This window comes from Brassica napus, chromosome C2 (assembly GCF_020379485.1).
Source record: "Brassica napus cultivar Da-Ae chromosome C2, Da-Ae, whole genome shotgun sequence".
Lineage (NCBI taxonomy): Eukaryota > Viridiplantae > Streptophyta > Magnoliopsida > Brassicales > Brassicaceae > Brassica > Brassica napus.
In genome coordinates, this window is record NC_063445.1 from 49,328,801 (window position 1) to 49,347,641 (window position 18,841).

An 18,841-nucleotide genomic window follows, 5' to 3' on the forward strand; every position below is an offset into this window, starting at 1 on the left:
GCTTTGGTTTTCTCCTTGTAAATCTTTGAGTTCTCAAAAGCATCCAGTTTAATCTCATCAAGCTCATTGAGTTGGAGAAGTGTTTTCTCTTTGGAACTCTTGATGTCAAAGTTCAGCAACTTAACAGCCCATAATGCCTTGTATTCAAGCTCAACTGGTAGATGACAAGCCTTTCCATACACAAGGTTGAAAGGTGTGGTTCCCAAAGGGGTCTTGTAAGCTGTCCTATAAGTCCAAAGTGCATCATCTAGCTTGATAGACCAGTCTTTCCTTGTAGTCCCCACAGTTTTCTCCAAAATAGACTTGATTTCTCTGTTGGAGATCTCAACTTGACCACTTGTCTGAGGATGGTAGGGAGTTGCAACCTTATGCTTCACACCATTCTTCTTGAGAAGACTTTCAAACAGTTTGTTGATGAAGTTGGAGCCTCCATCACTGATGACAACTCTTGGAACTCCAAACCTTGGAAATATGGTGCTTTTGAACATCTTGATCACCACTTTAGAATCATTGGTAGGACTTGCTACAGCTTCTACCCACTTGGAAACATAGTCAACAGCTACAAGGATGTATTTGTTGCCAAAAGATGATGGGAATGGTCCCATGAAATCAATACCCCACACATCAAACACCTCCACTTCTAGAATTGGGTTTTGAGGCATCTCATTCCTTTTGGTGATGTTCCCTCTTCTTTGGCATGAATCACACCTAGAGACAAAGTCTTGAGTTTCCTTGAACATATGAGGCCACCAAAACCCAGCTTGTAACACTTTTGAGACAGTCTTGAAAGTAGCGAAATGACCTCCATATGATGATCCATGACAGTGTGTGAGAATCCCTTCAATTTCTTCTTCAGCTACTACTCTTCTATAGAGTTGATCTCTACAAAAGATGTAGAGGTAAGGCTCATCCCAATAGTATCTCTTCACATCTTTGTAGAACTTCTTCTTGGCATATTCGTCAAGACCCATTGGCTCTCTTCCACAAGCTAAGTAGTTCACCAAATCAGCATACCAAGGACCTTTCTCTTCAGTTGCCTTCACCTCTTCAAGCTTCTTTCCAGTTTCACAAACTGCTACCACTGCTCCAATTGCCATGATATGTTCTTCTGGAAGCCCTTCATCAATAGGAATCCCACTATCAATCTTCAGTCTAGACAAGTGATCAGCTACACCATTCTCAACTCATGTCTTGTCTCTGATCTCAAGGTCAAACTCTTGTAGCAGCAAGATCCACCTCAACAATATTGGCTTAGCATCCTTCTTTGCCATGAGATGTCTCAATGCAGCATGATCAGTGTAGACTATGACTTTTGACCCAACCAAGTAGCTTCTGAACTTCTCAAAGGCATAGACAATGGCTAGCAGCTCCTTCTCAGTTGTAGCATATTTCATTTGGGCTTCATCAAGAATTTTACTCGTATAGTAGATCACATGAGTCTTCTTGTCCTTCTTTTGACCAAGAACAGCTCCCACATCATAATCACTAACATCACACATGATCTCAAAGGGGAGATCCTAATCTGGTGGCTGCACAATGGGGGCACTAACCAGCTTGTCTTTCAACTTCTTGAATGCTTCCAGACATTCCCAATCAAAGTTGAATGCAGCTTCCTTGCATAAAAGCTTAGTCATTGGCCTTGCTATCATTGAGAAGTCTTGGATGAATCTTCTATAGAATCCAGCATGACCAAGGAAGCTTCTAATGTCTTTAACCGTCTTTGGTGGAGCTAATGCAACCATCACTTCGTTCTTGGCCTTGTCTACCTCAATCCCCTTCTCTGAAATCTTGTGTCCAAGCACAATCCCTTCCTTAACCATGAAGTGACACTTCTCCCAGTTTAGCACAAGGTTGGTCTCTTCACATCTCTTGAGGACCCTGCTAAGATTAGACAAACAAGCAGAAAACAAAGATCCGTAGACAGAGAAGTCATCCATAAATACCTCCACTACATCCTCTATAAGATCAGAGAAAATAGACATCATGCATCTTTGGAAAGTGGCTGGAGCATTACATAGCCCAAATGGCATCCTTCGATAAGCAAAGGTACCATAGGGGCATGTGAAAGTCGTTTTCTCTTGATCATTTGGATGTATGGGGATTTGGAAGAACCCTGAATACCCATCAAGAAAACAATAATAGGGATGATTTGAAAGTCTCTCTAGCATTTGATCAATGAATGGCAATGGAAAATGATCCTTTCTAGATGCTGAGTTAAATTTTCGATAATTTATGCATATCCTACGTCATGTTATTGTTCTTGTTGGTATTAGTTCATCCTTATCATTTTTTACCACAATAATTCCTCCATTCTTTGGGACGACATGCACATGAGACACCCATTTGCTATCCAAAATAGGATATATTACTCCTGCATCTAAGAGTTTTAGAATCTCTTTCTTAACAACATCTTTCAAGTTGGGATTCAACCTTCTTTGATGTTCTATAGAAGTCATAGATTCATCTTCTAGATGTATCATATGCATTCATAAAGAAGGTGATATCCCTTTAATATCATCTAGTGAATAGCCTATTGCCTTTCTATACTTTTTAAGTTCATTCAAATGTTTAAACAATTCATCTTCACTAAGCTCACTACTCACTATGACAGGGTAAGTTTCATTAGGGCCAAGGAAAGCATACCTTACACCATGGGGAAGAGGTTTAAGCTCCACTTTTGGTGGCTTGAGTTCACTCCAACCATCCCCTTGGAGGTTCTCTTGTTGAGTAGTTGCGGAGGCGTGGTGAATCTCATATGAAAGCTCCTCATTCTGTTCTTCACCACTGGCTCCCTTGTGAGAGTCCATCATCCTCACATAGACATCACTTTCCTTATTCTCAATCACTTGGACTTCTCTCTCAATTGTTAAGGCGTGATGTAGAGAGTCTTCAAGTGCCAACTCCTCTAGAAGCTCATCAGCTAGAGCATCCATTTCATTAATGTAGAAAATTTGGTTCTGGATGGTTGGCCTCTTCATCACTTCATTGATGTCAAAGTGGAGGATGTTCCCTTGTTCAAGATGTAGATCAATCTTTTCTTGTCTAACATTCACAATAGCTCCAGCTGTGGCTAAGAATGGTCTTCCAAGGATTAAAGGGTCTTGGGCTTCCTCCCTCATCTCCAACACAACAAAATCAGTAGGGATCTCAAAGTTACCAACCATCAAGGGAAGGTCTTCTAAGATACCAACATGAATCTTCACTAATCTATCAGCCAACACCAAAGAGAGTTTACACTTCTTGTATTGAGTAAATCCAAGCTTCTTTGCAATAGATAAAGGCATCAAGCTGACACTAGCTCCAAGATCGCACATACACCGCTCAAACACCATGGGTCCTAGAGCACAAGGTAAGGTGAAACATCCTGGATCCACTAGCTTCCTTGGAACATCTAACCTCTGGATAATGGCACTGCACTCGTGGGTAAGGATCATCATGCCCTCCATCTCTTTCTTCTTTGCAGCTACAACATCTTTCAATAATTTGTTGTACTGAGAAACCAACATAAAAGCATCAATGATGGGCATTGTGACTTGAACTTCACTCATTTGTTTCTCAAAGAGTGTCTTGTACTTCTCCAATAGCTGTCTTTTGAATCTCCCAGGGAATGGTAGCTTTGGCTCATAGGGAGGAGGAACAAAAGAGGATTCCTTTGTTGGAGTAGCAGTTTCACCATGTTTCACTGTCCTCTTCTCTTCTCCAACATTTCCTTTACCCTTAGCTTCAACAATCTTTTCTAGAATTTCTTCATCAACCTTCTTATCTACAATCACCACTTCATCATCAATGTTGATAGCCACCTCCCCACCTTGCTTTTCACCATCCTTGGTGAGAATTCTTGGAGGTAACTCTTTACCACTCCGTAGGGTGATTGCTTTCATAGTTTCCTTGGGATTTTGCTCTGGCTTTCCAGGTAATGCCCCTTGTTGGTGACTTGGTTGAGAATTCACTGAAGCAAACTGGTTCTCCAAATGTCGGATCTTGTTGTTGAGCTCATTGTAGCTTCCATCAATCTTGGAGTGAATGTTCTTGAACTCATAACCCATTGTCTTCTCATTCTTTGCCTGAAAATCCAAAAGTTTCTTGAACATTGCATCCACACTTGTATCTGAAGCTGGAGCTTGGGAAGAACTTCCTTGAGCATGAGTAGACTGATTGTTGTTATTGTTGAAACCAGGAGGGGTGTTTTGTCTAGGTTGATAGCTCCCTTGCTGAGTGTTTTGCTTCTGCTGGTATCCTCCTTGTTGGTTGTTAGAGTAGGACCTTTGCTGGTAGTTGTTGTACTGAAAGTTAGGCTCTTTCCTGTACCAAGAACCATTGTTGTTGATGAAGCACATCTATTCTTGGCCTTCCAAACCATCAACCTCATTGATCTTGGGAGGAACCTCTTGAATAGGACCACCCACAAAATTCATCTGCTCTTTCTTAGCTTGGTTGGAAAGAAGCAAGTCCATCTTCTCTTGCAAGGACTTGATCTCTTTCTTTGTTTGTTGATCATCATTTTTGTTGACCCTATCATGCTCCTCACTGTAGACCGAGTCACTCTTAGCCATGTTCTCTACCAGTTCCTTTGCCTCTTCCTCGGTTCTCCCCAAGAAGAAACCATTGCTGGCAGTGTCAAGCATGTTTCTGCACGGTGGTAGAGCTCCTATGTAGAAGGTGCTAAACAAACTCTCCTTGCTGAAACCATGATGATGGCATTGAGACCAGTAGCCCTTGAACCTCTCTCATGCTTCACTGAAGCTCTCTAGACCTTTCTGTTGAAACCCAGAGATTTCGTTCCTGATTTTAGCTGTTCTTGAAGTAGAGAAGAACTTGTCTAGGAAAACTCTTTTGCACTCATCCCAAGTAGTGACAGTGACACTTGGAAGAGTCTTCTCCCATTGGTGTGCCTTGTCTCCCAAAGAGAAAGAGAACAACTTCAACTTGAAAGCATCTTCAGAAACACCATTTATCTTGGACAAGCCACAATACTTATCAAACTTGTACAAGTGATCAAAAGGGTCTTCAGCAGCAAGACCATGATACTTGTTGTTCTCTATGGTGTTGAGCAGCCCTGACTTGATCTCGAAGTTGTTGTTCTCCACTGGTGGTGCTCTGATTCCCAACCTATGACCATTAATGTGAGGTTGATCATAGGCTCCAATGGCGCGAGCTTGGCGCAGTGGATGTTGTGGCTGGCGCTGTGGTCGAAGGTGATCAGCTCTTGGATCAATGCCTCCTTGGGCATCACCATCTTGAGGCATATTCTCCATATCAAACCCCAACCTTTGCAAATGAGCTTGTTGCTCTACTTCTCTTCTCTGTCTTGCAATCTCTCTCTCAAGTGCTCTAATGTCTTCAACTCTTGGAACTAGGCTTGTTGGACCTCTGCTCCTTGTGTTCATACACCTGAAATGCAAAGGGAGAAAAAGAAAGAAAAGCAATAACACAATTAAACAAAAATTGACTTAGTCTCAAGCAAATGACTAAATCCCAATGTCACAATCAACTTAGAATTTGGCAATGGCGCCAATTTGATGATAGGAGTTTCAAGGCTCCCAATCAAATGTTGTAGAATAAAGGATGTCAAACCAGTTCTAAGTGATTCTAAAGCAAAGGGAATGCAAGACCATGCTTAATCTAAGTGCTATCAATTGATGAGATGATTTTTGAACCAAAATGCCACTGAAATGCAATAAAGGACAAAGCTTTCTTTCTTATGAGATAAGAGAACTCATGGGCTAAAGGAATTGACCTTGGGTGATCAAGTTTCAATCTAAAGGTGTTAACTTTCAACCAATCTTTCTACCTTAGACCTAGACACCATCCTAAACAAACTCTATCTCTAGATGAATGCTCATTTACTAATATAACTCAAGCATCAAATCTCTTTGGTTGAATGTTATCTAAGTAATCATTAATCTCAAGTCTACTAGCCATCTTAACACCTTTAACAACAAATCTCTTTTAAAAGCTTAGGAGAGTTGGTTCAGGCATTTCATCAAACACCTTTCAGGTGTGAAATGCCTAGAGCTCAACTTTAGAGAGGCCAACTCTAAAATTGCATTAAAAGTACTCTACTAGCCAGGAACAAGATGGATCTATAGTAAAACACCTTAGATCTAGCCTAATCACCTTTATCCCTCACCCATGAATCCAAAGATAACTACTCACTACTCTTCATGATGAGCCAAGAATCAATGATGATTTTGTGCTAATCATGATTACTGATCAGATGAATCAAGCAAATCACAAGAGAAAATGATCAAGATAAGATCTTTCACCTAAAATTTCTTTGTTATTAGATAGAAAACAAGATAAGATCCTAACTTTAGGATTACAAGAGTACTTATATGTCTTTGGAAAACCTAATGGTTTCCATTAAAAAGTCTTAAAAGCCCTTAAAAACATTAAAATTTCGACTAAGATAACACGTCGACTCGGGTTGAGACGATCGACACCAACCCGCGTCATCCTCCCCGCGTCGGACCTTCGACGATACTCCTTCTTCGTGCGAGCGGGTGAGTGATCCCGCACTGCTTCACCCGCGTGACTCCTCGAACAGAGTCTTTGGCAACGCGGGTAGGGGAAGATGGGGATCACCCGCGTCGCCTTCCCCGCGTCGGACCTCGATGATTCTTTTAGCTCGTGCGAGCGGGTAGTCGACCCCGCGTGATCCTTCCCGCGTGGCCCCCTCTGAATTGGTCTTCCGGTGACGCGGGTAAGTGGATTTGGGGTGCTGCAACCCGCGTGGCTCGCCTTATGATTGATCAATCTCCATTCTTCATCTCTTTTTGGATCACAATGCTTCTAAACACCTTTGATTACTCCATAGGATACTCCATTACCTGATTAAGACATATGAATGCAAAATGGATCCTAAAGATGCTAAACTCCTAATCTATATGTACAAAATAGAAGTTTAAAATAATGCAAATATGCAAGATATCAATATCTTATTTAACATATTATTGATTGGATTTCCAAGAATTTTAGTATAGTATTAATTAAATAATTATTATTATATATACATACACTAATATGTAACTTAAGAACTCAATTTTAAAAAACTACGTTTGGAAGTGCTCTTATAGGATTGCGTAAATTACTATTTTATAAAACCAAAGTCTTATTGTTTTGTCAACAAAACCGTTTGTCGTAAATATTATCTCCGGATAAAAAGAAAAGAGAACAATAATTTCTTTAACTAATGATTAGACGAGCAAGCTTTACAAGGATGAAAAAAAACTAAATTTACCTACATGAAAGCAATGCTGAACATTTCAATTTCATCCATCAAAAGTTGATCAATTAAACTAAAAGAAAAGGGTACCAATAGCCATCGTTAATCGTTTTTCTTTTTTTCAACATTCGATGATTATTTTAATCCTAACATTATTTTACATTAAACATAATTTAGACAAAAAAAATATTACACATAATCTGTGAGTACACGGATCTAATATAATATTCTACTTTAGCATTTTCATAGAAAACAACCCGGGCGTAGCCCGGGAGAAGCCCTAGTGTTGCTAACGATGTAATGTGATCAGCAACGTGATACAAAATAAAACAAACGGAGGATGTAATGTATGATAGGCCAGAATGTTAAAAACTACTTGTTGTACAACATCAAATCCATTTAAATGTAACGATAGGCCCAAACCCCGAAAGACAGTAATTCCATTAATGTAATTTTTAGTTTGTTCATAAAATTAAGAATAATTTTAGAAAATTGAAGTATTTTATTAATGACATAAAATGGGAATGATCCCCTTTTAATGGTATTGATAAAACAATGAAAACTAGTTCTAATAGATTTAATAAAAGGCAAATCTCTAAAATAGCACATTTCTAAGTTTATGTCACAAAAATAACTTTCAAAAACTAAAATGACAAAAATAGTATTTTATCTTTTGAAAAATTTAAATTTTTTTTTATTTTTCAAAATTTGAAATCTTATCCCAAAACCCCACTCCCCAACTCTAAACCCTAAACCCTAAACTCTAAACCCTAAACCCTAAATCATAAACCCTAAATCCTAAATCCTAAACCCCACCCCTTAACTCTAAACCCTAAACCCTAAACCCCACCCTTAAACTCTAAACCCTAAACCCTAAGCCTTAAACCCTAAACCCTAGATCCTAAACTCCACCCATTAACTATAAACCCTAATGTCTAAATTAATTTACCATTGGGGTATAAGTGTATATTTATCTATTTTGATAAAACATTAAGTGCTATTTTGGTCATTTTTATTCTTATAGACTATATTTGTGACAAAAACTTTTTTATTGCTATCCTAGTCATTTTCTCTTTAATAAATTTACTTTGTGGTAAGGGATTTTTTAAAACGTGGAAATTTGATGAATATTTTGAATGTTAAAATAGTGGAGTAATGTTTTTAACATGTGAAAATATTTTACTATTTATCGATTGATTTAATATTTTTTGCCAGTAGATTGATATTTAACTATACTCTGTAATCTTTTAAAAACACCAGTTTAGTTGTATTTTGATTGTTGTTGTTTATTACTCTCCTTATTAATGTTTTGAAACAATTGCTATCAAATTATGTTTTGGATTTTTTTATTTTGAAAGTAATGTTTTGGAAATTTAATTCAAAGGTATCACAGTATGATTAATTTATCCTAAGTGATTGTGTAAATGAGTGCTCTAGTTGAGTTGGTTAAATAATGTGTCAAAGTAAATCAAGTTTGGTACTTTATGATTAATTTATCTCAAGTGAAATTGTAGACAAATGTTCTAGGTGGATAAATTGGTTAAATAATTGTTCAAACGTATCAAAAGTTATTTTTAAATCACACTTTTGAAGATGGATTCTTAATATTGTGAGAGAGTATAGATCGAAGGCTTAAAATTTTCACATCTTCAAAAATGAAAATTAAATCAACTTTTTTTTTGATTAGCAAGACTCGCTTCAAGTTTATAAGACTCATAAGTCTTGTATACATGCCAAATATTTTTTCTCGTCTTCAACAATCTTATCTAATGTTAAAACTCTCCAAAGTCTTCACCAGATCTTCGATGACCACATCTACATTGTCACACCCGTATCTCGCTTAACCGAGACGGCATGAATTCACATTGCCTTCACCAATAAAAATACTTAAAAAGGCCAATGCAAATCTCATTCCCAAGGATCGAATCCAAATGTTGTACAAAATCGTACTAAAACGAATAGGAAACGCTTAAAACCAAATCACCAAGTCTTAAAATAAAATAACTTAAAGAAAATCAAACACCCGAAAAACCAACACCACACCGAGCCGACTACTCCTGCACTTCTTCGAACTCACCTAAAAAAGAAAGGAAGGCTGAGTATTTCGACAAATACTCAGTGAGGAAAGCTCTATGAGCCCCGAAATCAATCACCAACAATCATCACACAACATAGCATAAGCATCTAACTTTAAATTCAGTAAATCGAAAGCAATCAACAAGAAACGAAGATAAACCCTGACGGTGCCAACATGAGACTAACGCCACATCACGCTGTCTCCACGCCTCTCATGTTGTTGTGTGAGAACTCACCACATCACGCTGTCTCCGTGAGTCCCACACCTTCACGCGATCACGCCACATCACGCTGCCTCCACGTGATCCGCGCCACCACATTCACAAGATCACGCCACATCACGATTTCTCCACGTGATCTGTGTTACTACACTTTTACCTCACATACAGGCACGCCGCATGCCCGCTCCGGCGATGAATCATGCCAACTCACGCGATTGCCACATGACCCAACAAGAAACGATGTAACGCCCGAGACATACATATAGGTCATTCCACCACGTTACACCGGCACACATAGGCCTTAAACCTTTCTCTAACTCATTTACGTCTCCCAATTATATAGATATCATCATCTTATACAATAACCCCAATCAATACAATCATCACATTCAATCCTCAGACATCATTCAACCATATTTTAACAACCTTAGCAATAGATCTATGTCTTTCCAACATCAAGCATCAAGATATTTTTATATATATATCATATGAATAGTTATTTATATTAATAGATCTATAGAAGGTAACAAGTAGGGATGAATGATCAACTATACACTTCTATCATGATAAGATAATGGTAGAAGGAGATAGAGATTACAACAAGCCCTCACCTTAGCCTAGATCTGCAAGATGAGATGAGAGTTGATGTAGATCTGAGTTCTACAGGTCCTTGCTAACCAGATCTACAAGAACAAAAGTTGGTTTCCACCCAAACCCTAGATCAGAGATCAAGAAGAAGAAAGAGATAGGAGAGATCTAAAAGAGAGTGTTTAGGGTTTCTTTACCCTCACAAGTTGCTGAATCTAGAAGAAAAAGAGTAGAAGACTCAAGGAAACGACAAGAAGGGATCAAAACACGGTGAGATCTCCTCTCCGGTGAGATTACACGGTCACCGACGGTGCTCCGGTAACTCGCGGTGGCTCCGGCGACTTCTCCTCCGTCGACGGCTACTCTCTCTTTAGTCGGGAAGGGCTTCGCTAGGTTTTGTGTCTCTGGAGAAAACCTAAGGGGCAGCCTCCTATCTATAGAAGAGGAAGGGGAAAACCCTAGGGTTTTCTCTACATGGGCCAAATCATCACATGCCTTATCATTAAAAATTGGGCTCGGGCCCGGGATGTGACAACTCTCTCCCACTAAACAAGAATTCGCCCCCGAATTCACGTCAACCTCTGCTGGTACCTCAACACTCGAAAACAACTCTTGGTAACACGATCTCATCTGTGACTCTGGCTCCCAAGTCTCCTCACAATTTCCATCTCTTTCCCAGCTCACACGGATCATCCTGGTCACTTTCCCTTGGACATCCATGTATTTAATCTCTGAAACTTTAACTGGTTTGCTTTGAGCTGTTAAATTGTGACTAACATCTTCTGGTGGTTGCTGTAAAATCAAATCTGGTTCCCGAACAACGTTTCTCAGAACTGACACATGAAACACATTGTGGATATCCGATAACTCCTGCGGTATGCTACTGCTCCAATCCTCTCAATGATGCGATACGGTCCTAAAAATCTTGGCTTCAACTTTTTCAACTTGCGGTACTCGGCTGTTCCTCGGTAGGTTCTCATTTTCAAGTATACTTCATCTCATACTTCAAACTCCAAAGCACTCTTGTGCCGATCATGAGCCACTTTTAGTCTAGACTTGAGCAATTCCACCTGCTCTATGGTTTCCTTAACCATGTCCGGCTCTAAGTCTTGTCTCTCCCCCACTTCTGTCCAACTTAGTGGAGTTTGACATGGTCTCCCATATAGAGCCTCATATGGAGACATCCCAATGCTCGAATGATAGCTATTGTTGTAGGCAAGCCAATGGTAGAAACTGGCCCCATTTTCCTTCCCAATCAAGTACACAGGCTCTTAGCATGTCCTTCGGCGTTTGTATCGTCCGCTCAGACTTTCCATCGGTCTGTGGATGATAAGCCGTGCTAAGGTGTACCTTTGTACCTAGTGCCTTCTGAAATGTCTGCCAGAATGCTGAAGTAAACTTTGGATAACGGTCTGATACAATACTTACCGGCACTCCATGCAATCGTACCACAACTTCCAGGTACTTTTGCGCTAAACGATCTGCTCCATCAGTTTTCTTGATAGCTAGGAAATGTGCAGATTTGGTGAGTCTATCCACAATCACCCGAATCACGTCCTTATTCCCAGTTGTTATTGGTAGTCCAATAACAAAATCTATTGTCACCATATCCCACTTCCATTCGGGTAATGGTAACTCTTGTAAAAGCCCGCTTGGTAATTGCCTTTTTGCTTTAACCATCTGGCAAGGATGATACTGCGAAGTCCAAGTGGAAACACCCCGCTTCATACCTTCCCAATGGTAATAGCGTTTCAAATCCTTACATCTTGGTGCTTCCCGGATGGATAGAAAACTGAGAGTTGTGCACCTGACGCAAGATCTCGTCCTTCAGATCCTCACTATTCGGCACACACACCCTATTTTTGAATAGATAAGTTCCATTTGTAGCGGTGCGGTATCCAGCAACCTCCTTTGGAATCATTCTCCCCAATGACTCATCTCCTTATTGAGCTTTACTGATCCTCTTACTGATCCTCTCTAACAAGTCTGCTTGATCTAAGGCATCCAATGCAGCTGTCCTATCCTCAACAATAGTAGCACAAAACCGTAAACTAGCCAAAGTAGCAACCAACTCTTTAACTTCTTTTGCCTCCGAGACGTCGACCTTACGTCTGCTGAGGGCGTCGGCCACTTGGTTTGCTTTTCCTGGGTGGTAGACGATATCTAGATTGTAGTCCGCTAATAACTCTATCCATCTGCGTTGCCTCAGGTTCAGGTCTCCTTGGGTAAATATGTACTTCAAACTTTTGTGATCCGTGAACACTTGCACCTTCTCTCCATAAAGATAAGACCTCCAAATCTTAAGGGTAAACACAACTGCACCTAACTCCAAATCATGAGTCGGATAATTGACCTCATGCGGCCTCAGTTGTCTTGATGCATAAGCAACCACTTGCTTTTCTTGCATAAGCACACATCCTAGTCCCTTCCTAGAAGCATCTGTATATACCATGTATTGTACATCTGGCCTTGGTAGTACCAGTACTGGTGTCTGGGTTAGTTGTTCCTTCAGCTTTTCGAAACTCTTTGTACAAGCTTCTGACCACACAAACATCACATCCTTTCCCGTTAACATGGTCATGGGTTTAGCTCTACTTGCAAATCCCTTCACATACTTCCTGTAGTATCCTGCCAATCCTAGGAAACTACGGACCTCAGTAGCACTTCCAGGTATAGACCACTTTTTAATGGCGACAATTTTCTCTGGATCCACAGCCACTCCGGCTTCGGATACAATATGCCCCAAAAACCCAATCTCCCGCTGCCAAAAGCTACACTTGCTTGACTTTGCGTACAACTGCTGCTCTCGCAACTTGTTCAATACCACTCTTAGATGCCAATCATGCTCTCCTTTGCTCTTAGAGTATACCAAAATGTCGTCGATGAATACAATCACACACTTTTCCAAGTATTCCCGAAACACATTGTTCATCAACTTCTTAAACACTGCTGGTGCGTTAGTGAGTCCAAATGGCATTACCACGAACTCATAGTGACATAACGTGTCCGGAAGGCCGTCTTCCTTACGTCTTCCTCCGCTATCGATATTTGGTGATACCCGGATGCCAAATCTATCTTTGAGAACCATGACGCTCCTTGTAGTTAGTCCAACAACTCGTCGATTCTCGGCAGGGGGCACTTGTTCTTTATCGTCACTTTGTTCAACCCACGATAGTCAATGCAAAGTCTGAAACTTCCGCCATTCTTTTTTACAAACAAGACAGGCGCTCCCCATGGTGAGCTACTTGGTCTAATGAATCCCTTATCCATTAGATCCTCCAGCTGCTTCTTCAACTCAGCCATTTCTGCTGGTGCCAAACGATACGGTGCCTTCGACACTGGTGTTGTACCAGGTTCTAATTCTATGGTAAACGCATCACCTCGCGTTGGTGGCGGTCCTGTCAAGGGTTCAAACACATCGGTATACTCGGCTACAACCGGGATGGTGTCTAAGTCGGCTTCCTTATCCGACCCCTTGATGTTGATAGTGGCGAGATATGCTTCACTTCCTTTCTCTAATAACTCTTCCGCTTGCATCACGGATATGATCGGGATTCCCGTACTTCTCTTTATCCTTTGAAAAACTATTCTTTCTTCAGTCCTAGGGATGTAGACACGCGTCTTTGGGCAATCCATCACGGCTTTATGATATGTCAACCAATCCATTCCTAAGATCACCTCGTAGTGGTTTAACTCCATCTCCACCAGATTTCCTTTAAGCTCAATGCCTTCTATGACGATGGGGACATCCTCACACGTTCCAGTAGACCTCATTAACTCGGTCCCTGCGGTTTCTATTCCTTTGGCGTTTGAAATGAACATGCCCTCAAAGTTCCAACACTTTGTCAAGGTGGGAGACACAAAACTATGTGTTGCACCAGTATCAAACAAGGTATGGGCATTTATTCCCCCAACTAAAACCGATCCTACACAATTTGAACTATGTCTAAGTCTACTATCCTTGGACCAAACAAGACTTATAAGTAAAAATCTAGACAAGTAGGTATAGAAAACATACCAACAATCGGTTCTCCTCCTTTCTGGTCCCCGACTACGAAGGCTCGTCCACCCACACCTTGCTTATTTTGTGTTGGTGGTAACTGCTCATCGCGCCTAGTTCCCTGCTGTGGTGCTCCAGCTTGTGGTGCTCCTTGCGGCGGCAGAGGACATGCACTAGAAGTGTGACCTTCTCTGTTACAACGGTAATATCGAACATTCGGTGGGAATCTACAATCCTTTTTGGTGTGTCCATGCTGATTACACCTGTAGCAGATTATTCCCCCCCGATCTCTTTTCTGCTGAAGCTGCATTTGCGACTTCCCAAGTTCGCTTGGCCGTCTTTGGCTGAGTGCTCCTTGCAAATTTGCTTTCCTCTTCCAAGCCTATTTCCTGAGAAGCTGCTGTTTCAACTAGTTCGGCGAAACGGTCATACTTCCTAAGGGCACACCTGTTCTTCAAATCAACCCGTAGTCCATTCATGAATTTGCGGATCAGGTCTCGCTCCTCCATACGCATGCGAGAAAACCTCCTTAGACGATTGAATTCCTCCTTATAGTCTTTCACTGTCTTGTTCCCTTGGCGCAGATTCTCAAAGTCGCTCTCCATCTTGTCTGTAGCCTCAGGGCGAACATACTCTCGGGTGAACTCATCATTAAAGTCCTCCCAAGTCAATTCATAGCGTCTTCGCGCTAATTCCACGACACCTTCCCACCATATCATGGCTTCGTCTTTCAGGTAATGAACAGCCAATTCCCTACGGAACTCGGCTGGACATCTGGCTGCATCCAAGTTCTTCTCCAGCTTCCTCCTCCAGCTATCTGCAGAGGTGGCACTGGCCTTCCCACTGAAATGATCCATTTGCATGTCCCTCATGTACTTCATCACTTCCCAGTATGAGGGTCCATGAAAATGAGCTGGCACAAACGGTGGAGGCGGAGGCGGATGACGGTGACGCACTCCAACGCCCGGTACATTTCTGCGATCATCAGCCTGGCGTGCTGTTCCATCAGCGGATTCTTCACGCATTTGATCTCCAAAACGCTCACGGTATCTTTGCAACTCTGCCATCATTTCTGCATACCCTGCTGGTTGGTCACTCTGCTGACTTCCCCTCGTTGAGTTTCCACCTTCAGTCTCAGTGTTAGTTCCATTCACACTTTCTACAGAATCGGTCGGGTTAGCTTCCCGAGCCACACGTGCTGCAATGCCTCTTCCCCTAACGGTCCTTCTTCCTCTTGGTGCCATCCTATTCATGAAAAACTAACATTCAGAACTTTTCCCAGTTTACGAATGACGAATGAATAAGTTCAAAGTAAAGGAGTGGTCTCGATGGTACTCTTGACTTTTAAAATCCCCATTTGTCTTTCTTTAAAATCCAAAAAAACTTTAGAAAACCGAAAGTTTTTAAAGATCTTAAACTTTATTCCGATAGGAACCGGACAAAAAGCATTTCCTCTCTACAGCCTCCCAGGTTAGGACCGGGGGCTCTAACCTCAGCTCTGATACCACTTGTCACACCCGTATCTCGCTTAACCAAGACGGCATGAATTCACATTGCCTTCACCAGTAAAAATACTTAAAAAGGCCAATGCAAATCTCATTCCCAAGGATCAAATCCAAATGTTTTACAAAATCGTACTAAAACGAATAGAAAACGCTTAAAAACCAAATCACCAAGTCTTAAAATAAAATAACTTAAAGAAAACCAAACACCCGAAAAGCCAACACCACACCGAGACGACTACTCATGCACTTCTTCGAACTCATCTAAAAAAGAAAGGAGGGCTGAGTATTTCGACAAATACTCAGTGAGGGAAGCTCTAGGAGCCCCGAAATCAATCACCAACAATCATCACACAACATAGCATAAGCATCTAACTTTAACATTCAGTAAATCGAAAGAAATCAACAAGAAACGAGGATAAACCCCGACGGTGCCAACATGAGACTAACGCCACATCATGCTGTCTCCACGCCTCTCATGATGTCGTGTGAGAACTCACCACATCACGCTGTCTCCGTGAGTCCTACACCTTCACGCGATCACGCCACATCACGCTGTCTCCACGTGATCCGAGCCACCACATTCACAAGATCACGCCACATCATGCTATCTCCACATGATCTGTGTTACTACACTTTTGCTTCACATACAGGCACGCCGCATGCCCGCTCCGGCGATGAATCATGCCAACTCACGCGATTGCCACATGACCCAACAAGAAACGATGTAACGCCCGAGACATACATATAGGTCATTCCACCACGTTACACCGGCACACATAGGCCTTAAACCTTTCTCTAAGTCATTTACGTCTCTCAATTATATAGATATCATCCTCTTATACAATAACCCCAATCAATACAATCATCACATTCAATCCTCAAACATCATTCAACCATATTTTAACAACCTTATCAATAGATCTATGTCTTTCACACATCAAGCATCAAGATATTTATATATATCATATGAATAGTTATTTATAGTAATAAATCTATAGAAGGTAACAAGTAAGGATGAATAATCAACTAGGCACTTTTACCATGATAAGATAATGATAGAAGGAGATAGAGATTGCAACAAGCCCTCACTTTAGCCTAGATCTGCGAGATGAGATGAGAGTTGATGTAGATCTGAGTTCTACAGGTCTTTACTAACCAGATCTACAAGAACAAGGGTTGGTTTCCACCCAAACCCTAGATCAGAGATCAAGAAGAAGAAAGAGATAGGAGAGATCTAAAAGAGAGTGTTTAGGGTTTCTTTACCCTCACTAGTTGCTGGATCTAGAAGAAAAAAAGTAGAAGACTCAAGGAAACGACGAGAAGGGATCAAAACACGGCGAGATCTCCTCTCCGGTGAGATTACACGGTCGCCGACGGTGCTCCGGTGGCTCCGGTGACTTCTCCTCCGGTGACTTCTCCTCCGTCGACGGCTACTCTCTCTTTAGTCGGGCAGGGCTTCGCTAGGTTTTGTGTCACTGGAGAAAACCTAAGGGGCTGCCTCCTTTTTATAGAAGAGGAAGGGGAAAACCCTATATCTACATTGGTCAAATCATCACGGGCCTTGTCATTAAAAATTGGCCTCGGGCCCGGGATGTGGCAGACATCTTCGCTCTTCATTAGCTCCTACATGATTTGAGCTGGTGTGATAACTTGTCCATCAATCAAACGCTTGATGTCTGGATAGACGGTGTGGGTGTGGCTCATCATCATTGACATGAGAGAGGCCCCAATAGTTAGACGCCAGCACTTTGAAGCCCTCAAAACAACAATGTACCATGTAAATGTCCACACTGATACGACTTAGCAATGTTGGGTCAAGCATATCCTTATTGTTTGTCGTGAATATTACAATGATGCGTGCTTCTCCCCATGGTGTCCCAAGTACTAGGCTACACAACAGGCCCGATAATGCCAACACCGTCGATCCCTATTGATCACACCAGAAAAAAAAAACAGTTTGAACATATATATACTAACAAAACTTGGAATGTCCAAGTATTGACTTGAGTAAAGAAGACATAAATGTAACGTTGTATAAATAAAACTAGACCTAATTAACCTCATCTATATCTCAACAAGGAGAATCTAGTTGTTCATGACTCCTGAAAGCAGTCTTCATGGATTGAAGTAGCCTTTAACTGCTCTCGAGGTTAAGGTACTTAGCCATAGCAGCCACCAGGCTCGTCTTCCCCGTCCCGGGAGGACCACACAGCAAGTAATTTCTCGTCCAAGGTCTCCCAACCCTATAGTAGAAATATTTCCTTTGGATGAAACGATCAAGATCGTGGATGAGGCCACGCTTGAGCTCTTCCGTCATAGCAATTGTTTCAAAGGTGGAATGGTTCTCGAGGCTCTTGGTTTCCCAAGTGTCAAAGGAGTGAGAATATGTGTGCACCTCCCGAATTGTCTTCTCCTTTGTTGTGGTCTCTACGAAAGGTAGGTAAGAGTTATAGACCAAGTCTTTGTGTCTTTTGTCAGATCCCAGCTCGAATGATTCCCGTCCGATACTTTTATTAAAGAAAATCCTCCAACTGAGCTCGATCCCTTGGTAGCTATCAGCTAATGTGAGTTCGCCGACGACATGTAAATTGACCGAGTGAATGCCGAGCTTATTGAAAACATAACCGTGAGTGGCGGCCACATATTACGTTTTCCCTCCCAAACTCGCCTGAGTGTTCGATAATAAGCGTGAAATAATGATCATGTTTTGTATTAGTCAATGAAAGATAGCCGGGAAGATACCGGAGATAAGAGATGATCAGGTTTTGAATCTGACGAGTTATTGCCTGGAACATTGATTTGATCAATTTGATCATCATGATATATAAACCGCGCTCCCCCAGAAAGTCGAAGCAAAACAAGGGAGATCAATAAACAGACTAGGGCTTCGTTTCAGGAAGATCTCTAAACAGATGCAAAACTTTTCATATTTCTCCTTTTTTAAATGTATACTTCTATTTTTTCTCAATAATTCATAGATTTGTTGTGCACAAAAAAAAAACATTCATAGATTTGTTCTTCTCCAAAGGAGATAACGTTTTGTTTTTTGGAATAATATGTAAAATTTATTCGAAGCAAACTAACTTTTGTACAACGAGTGTATGTTTCCAACTTGTGGAGGCTTTAATAAACCAGAGTAGAAACTGTCTATTAAAAAAAAAGGAGATAACGTTTACGGAGTAGCTTAAATTATGAAAGCTAGAAAAAAAATACAGGGACATAGGAA

At 41.2% G+C, this 18,841-nt stretch overlaps 1 protein-coding gene, 1 non-coding gene and 1 pseudogene across 2 annotated transcripts; 1 reads left to right on the plus strand and 2 right to left on the minus strand.

The window, feature by feature from the left end:
• Positions 1 to 2,486: 2,486 nt before the first annotated feature.
• On the minus strand, positions 2,487 to 4,337 carry LOC125582457. The gene is made up of 4 exons (XM_048749182.1): positions 4,065 to 4,337; positions 3,505 to 3,959; positions 3,319 to 3,411; positions 2,487 to 3,207 (listed from the first exon to the last, which is right to left on the minus strand). Exons 1-4 carry the CDS (start codon positions 4,335 to 4,337, stop codon positions 2,487 to 2,489), a joined length of 1,542 nt encoding a protein of 513 aa, XP_048605139.1.
• A 346-nt stretch (positions 4,338 to 4,683) lies between these two features.
• LOC125582554 lies at positions 4,684 to 4,790 on the plus strand. The gene has a single exon (XR_007320011.1). It is a non-coding gene; the product is annotated as a small nucleolar RNA R71 (small nucleolar RNA).
• A 12,264-nt stretch (positions 4,791 to 17,054) lies between these two features.
• LOC106355026 lies at positions 17,055 to 18,488 on the minus strand (annotated as a pseudogene).
• Between the last annotated feature and the right edge of the window lie 353 nt (positions 18,489 to 18,841).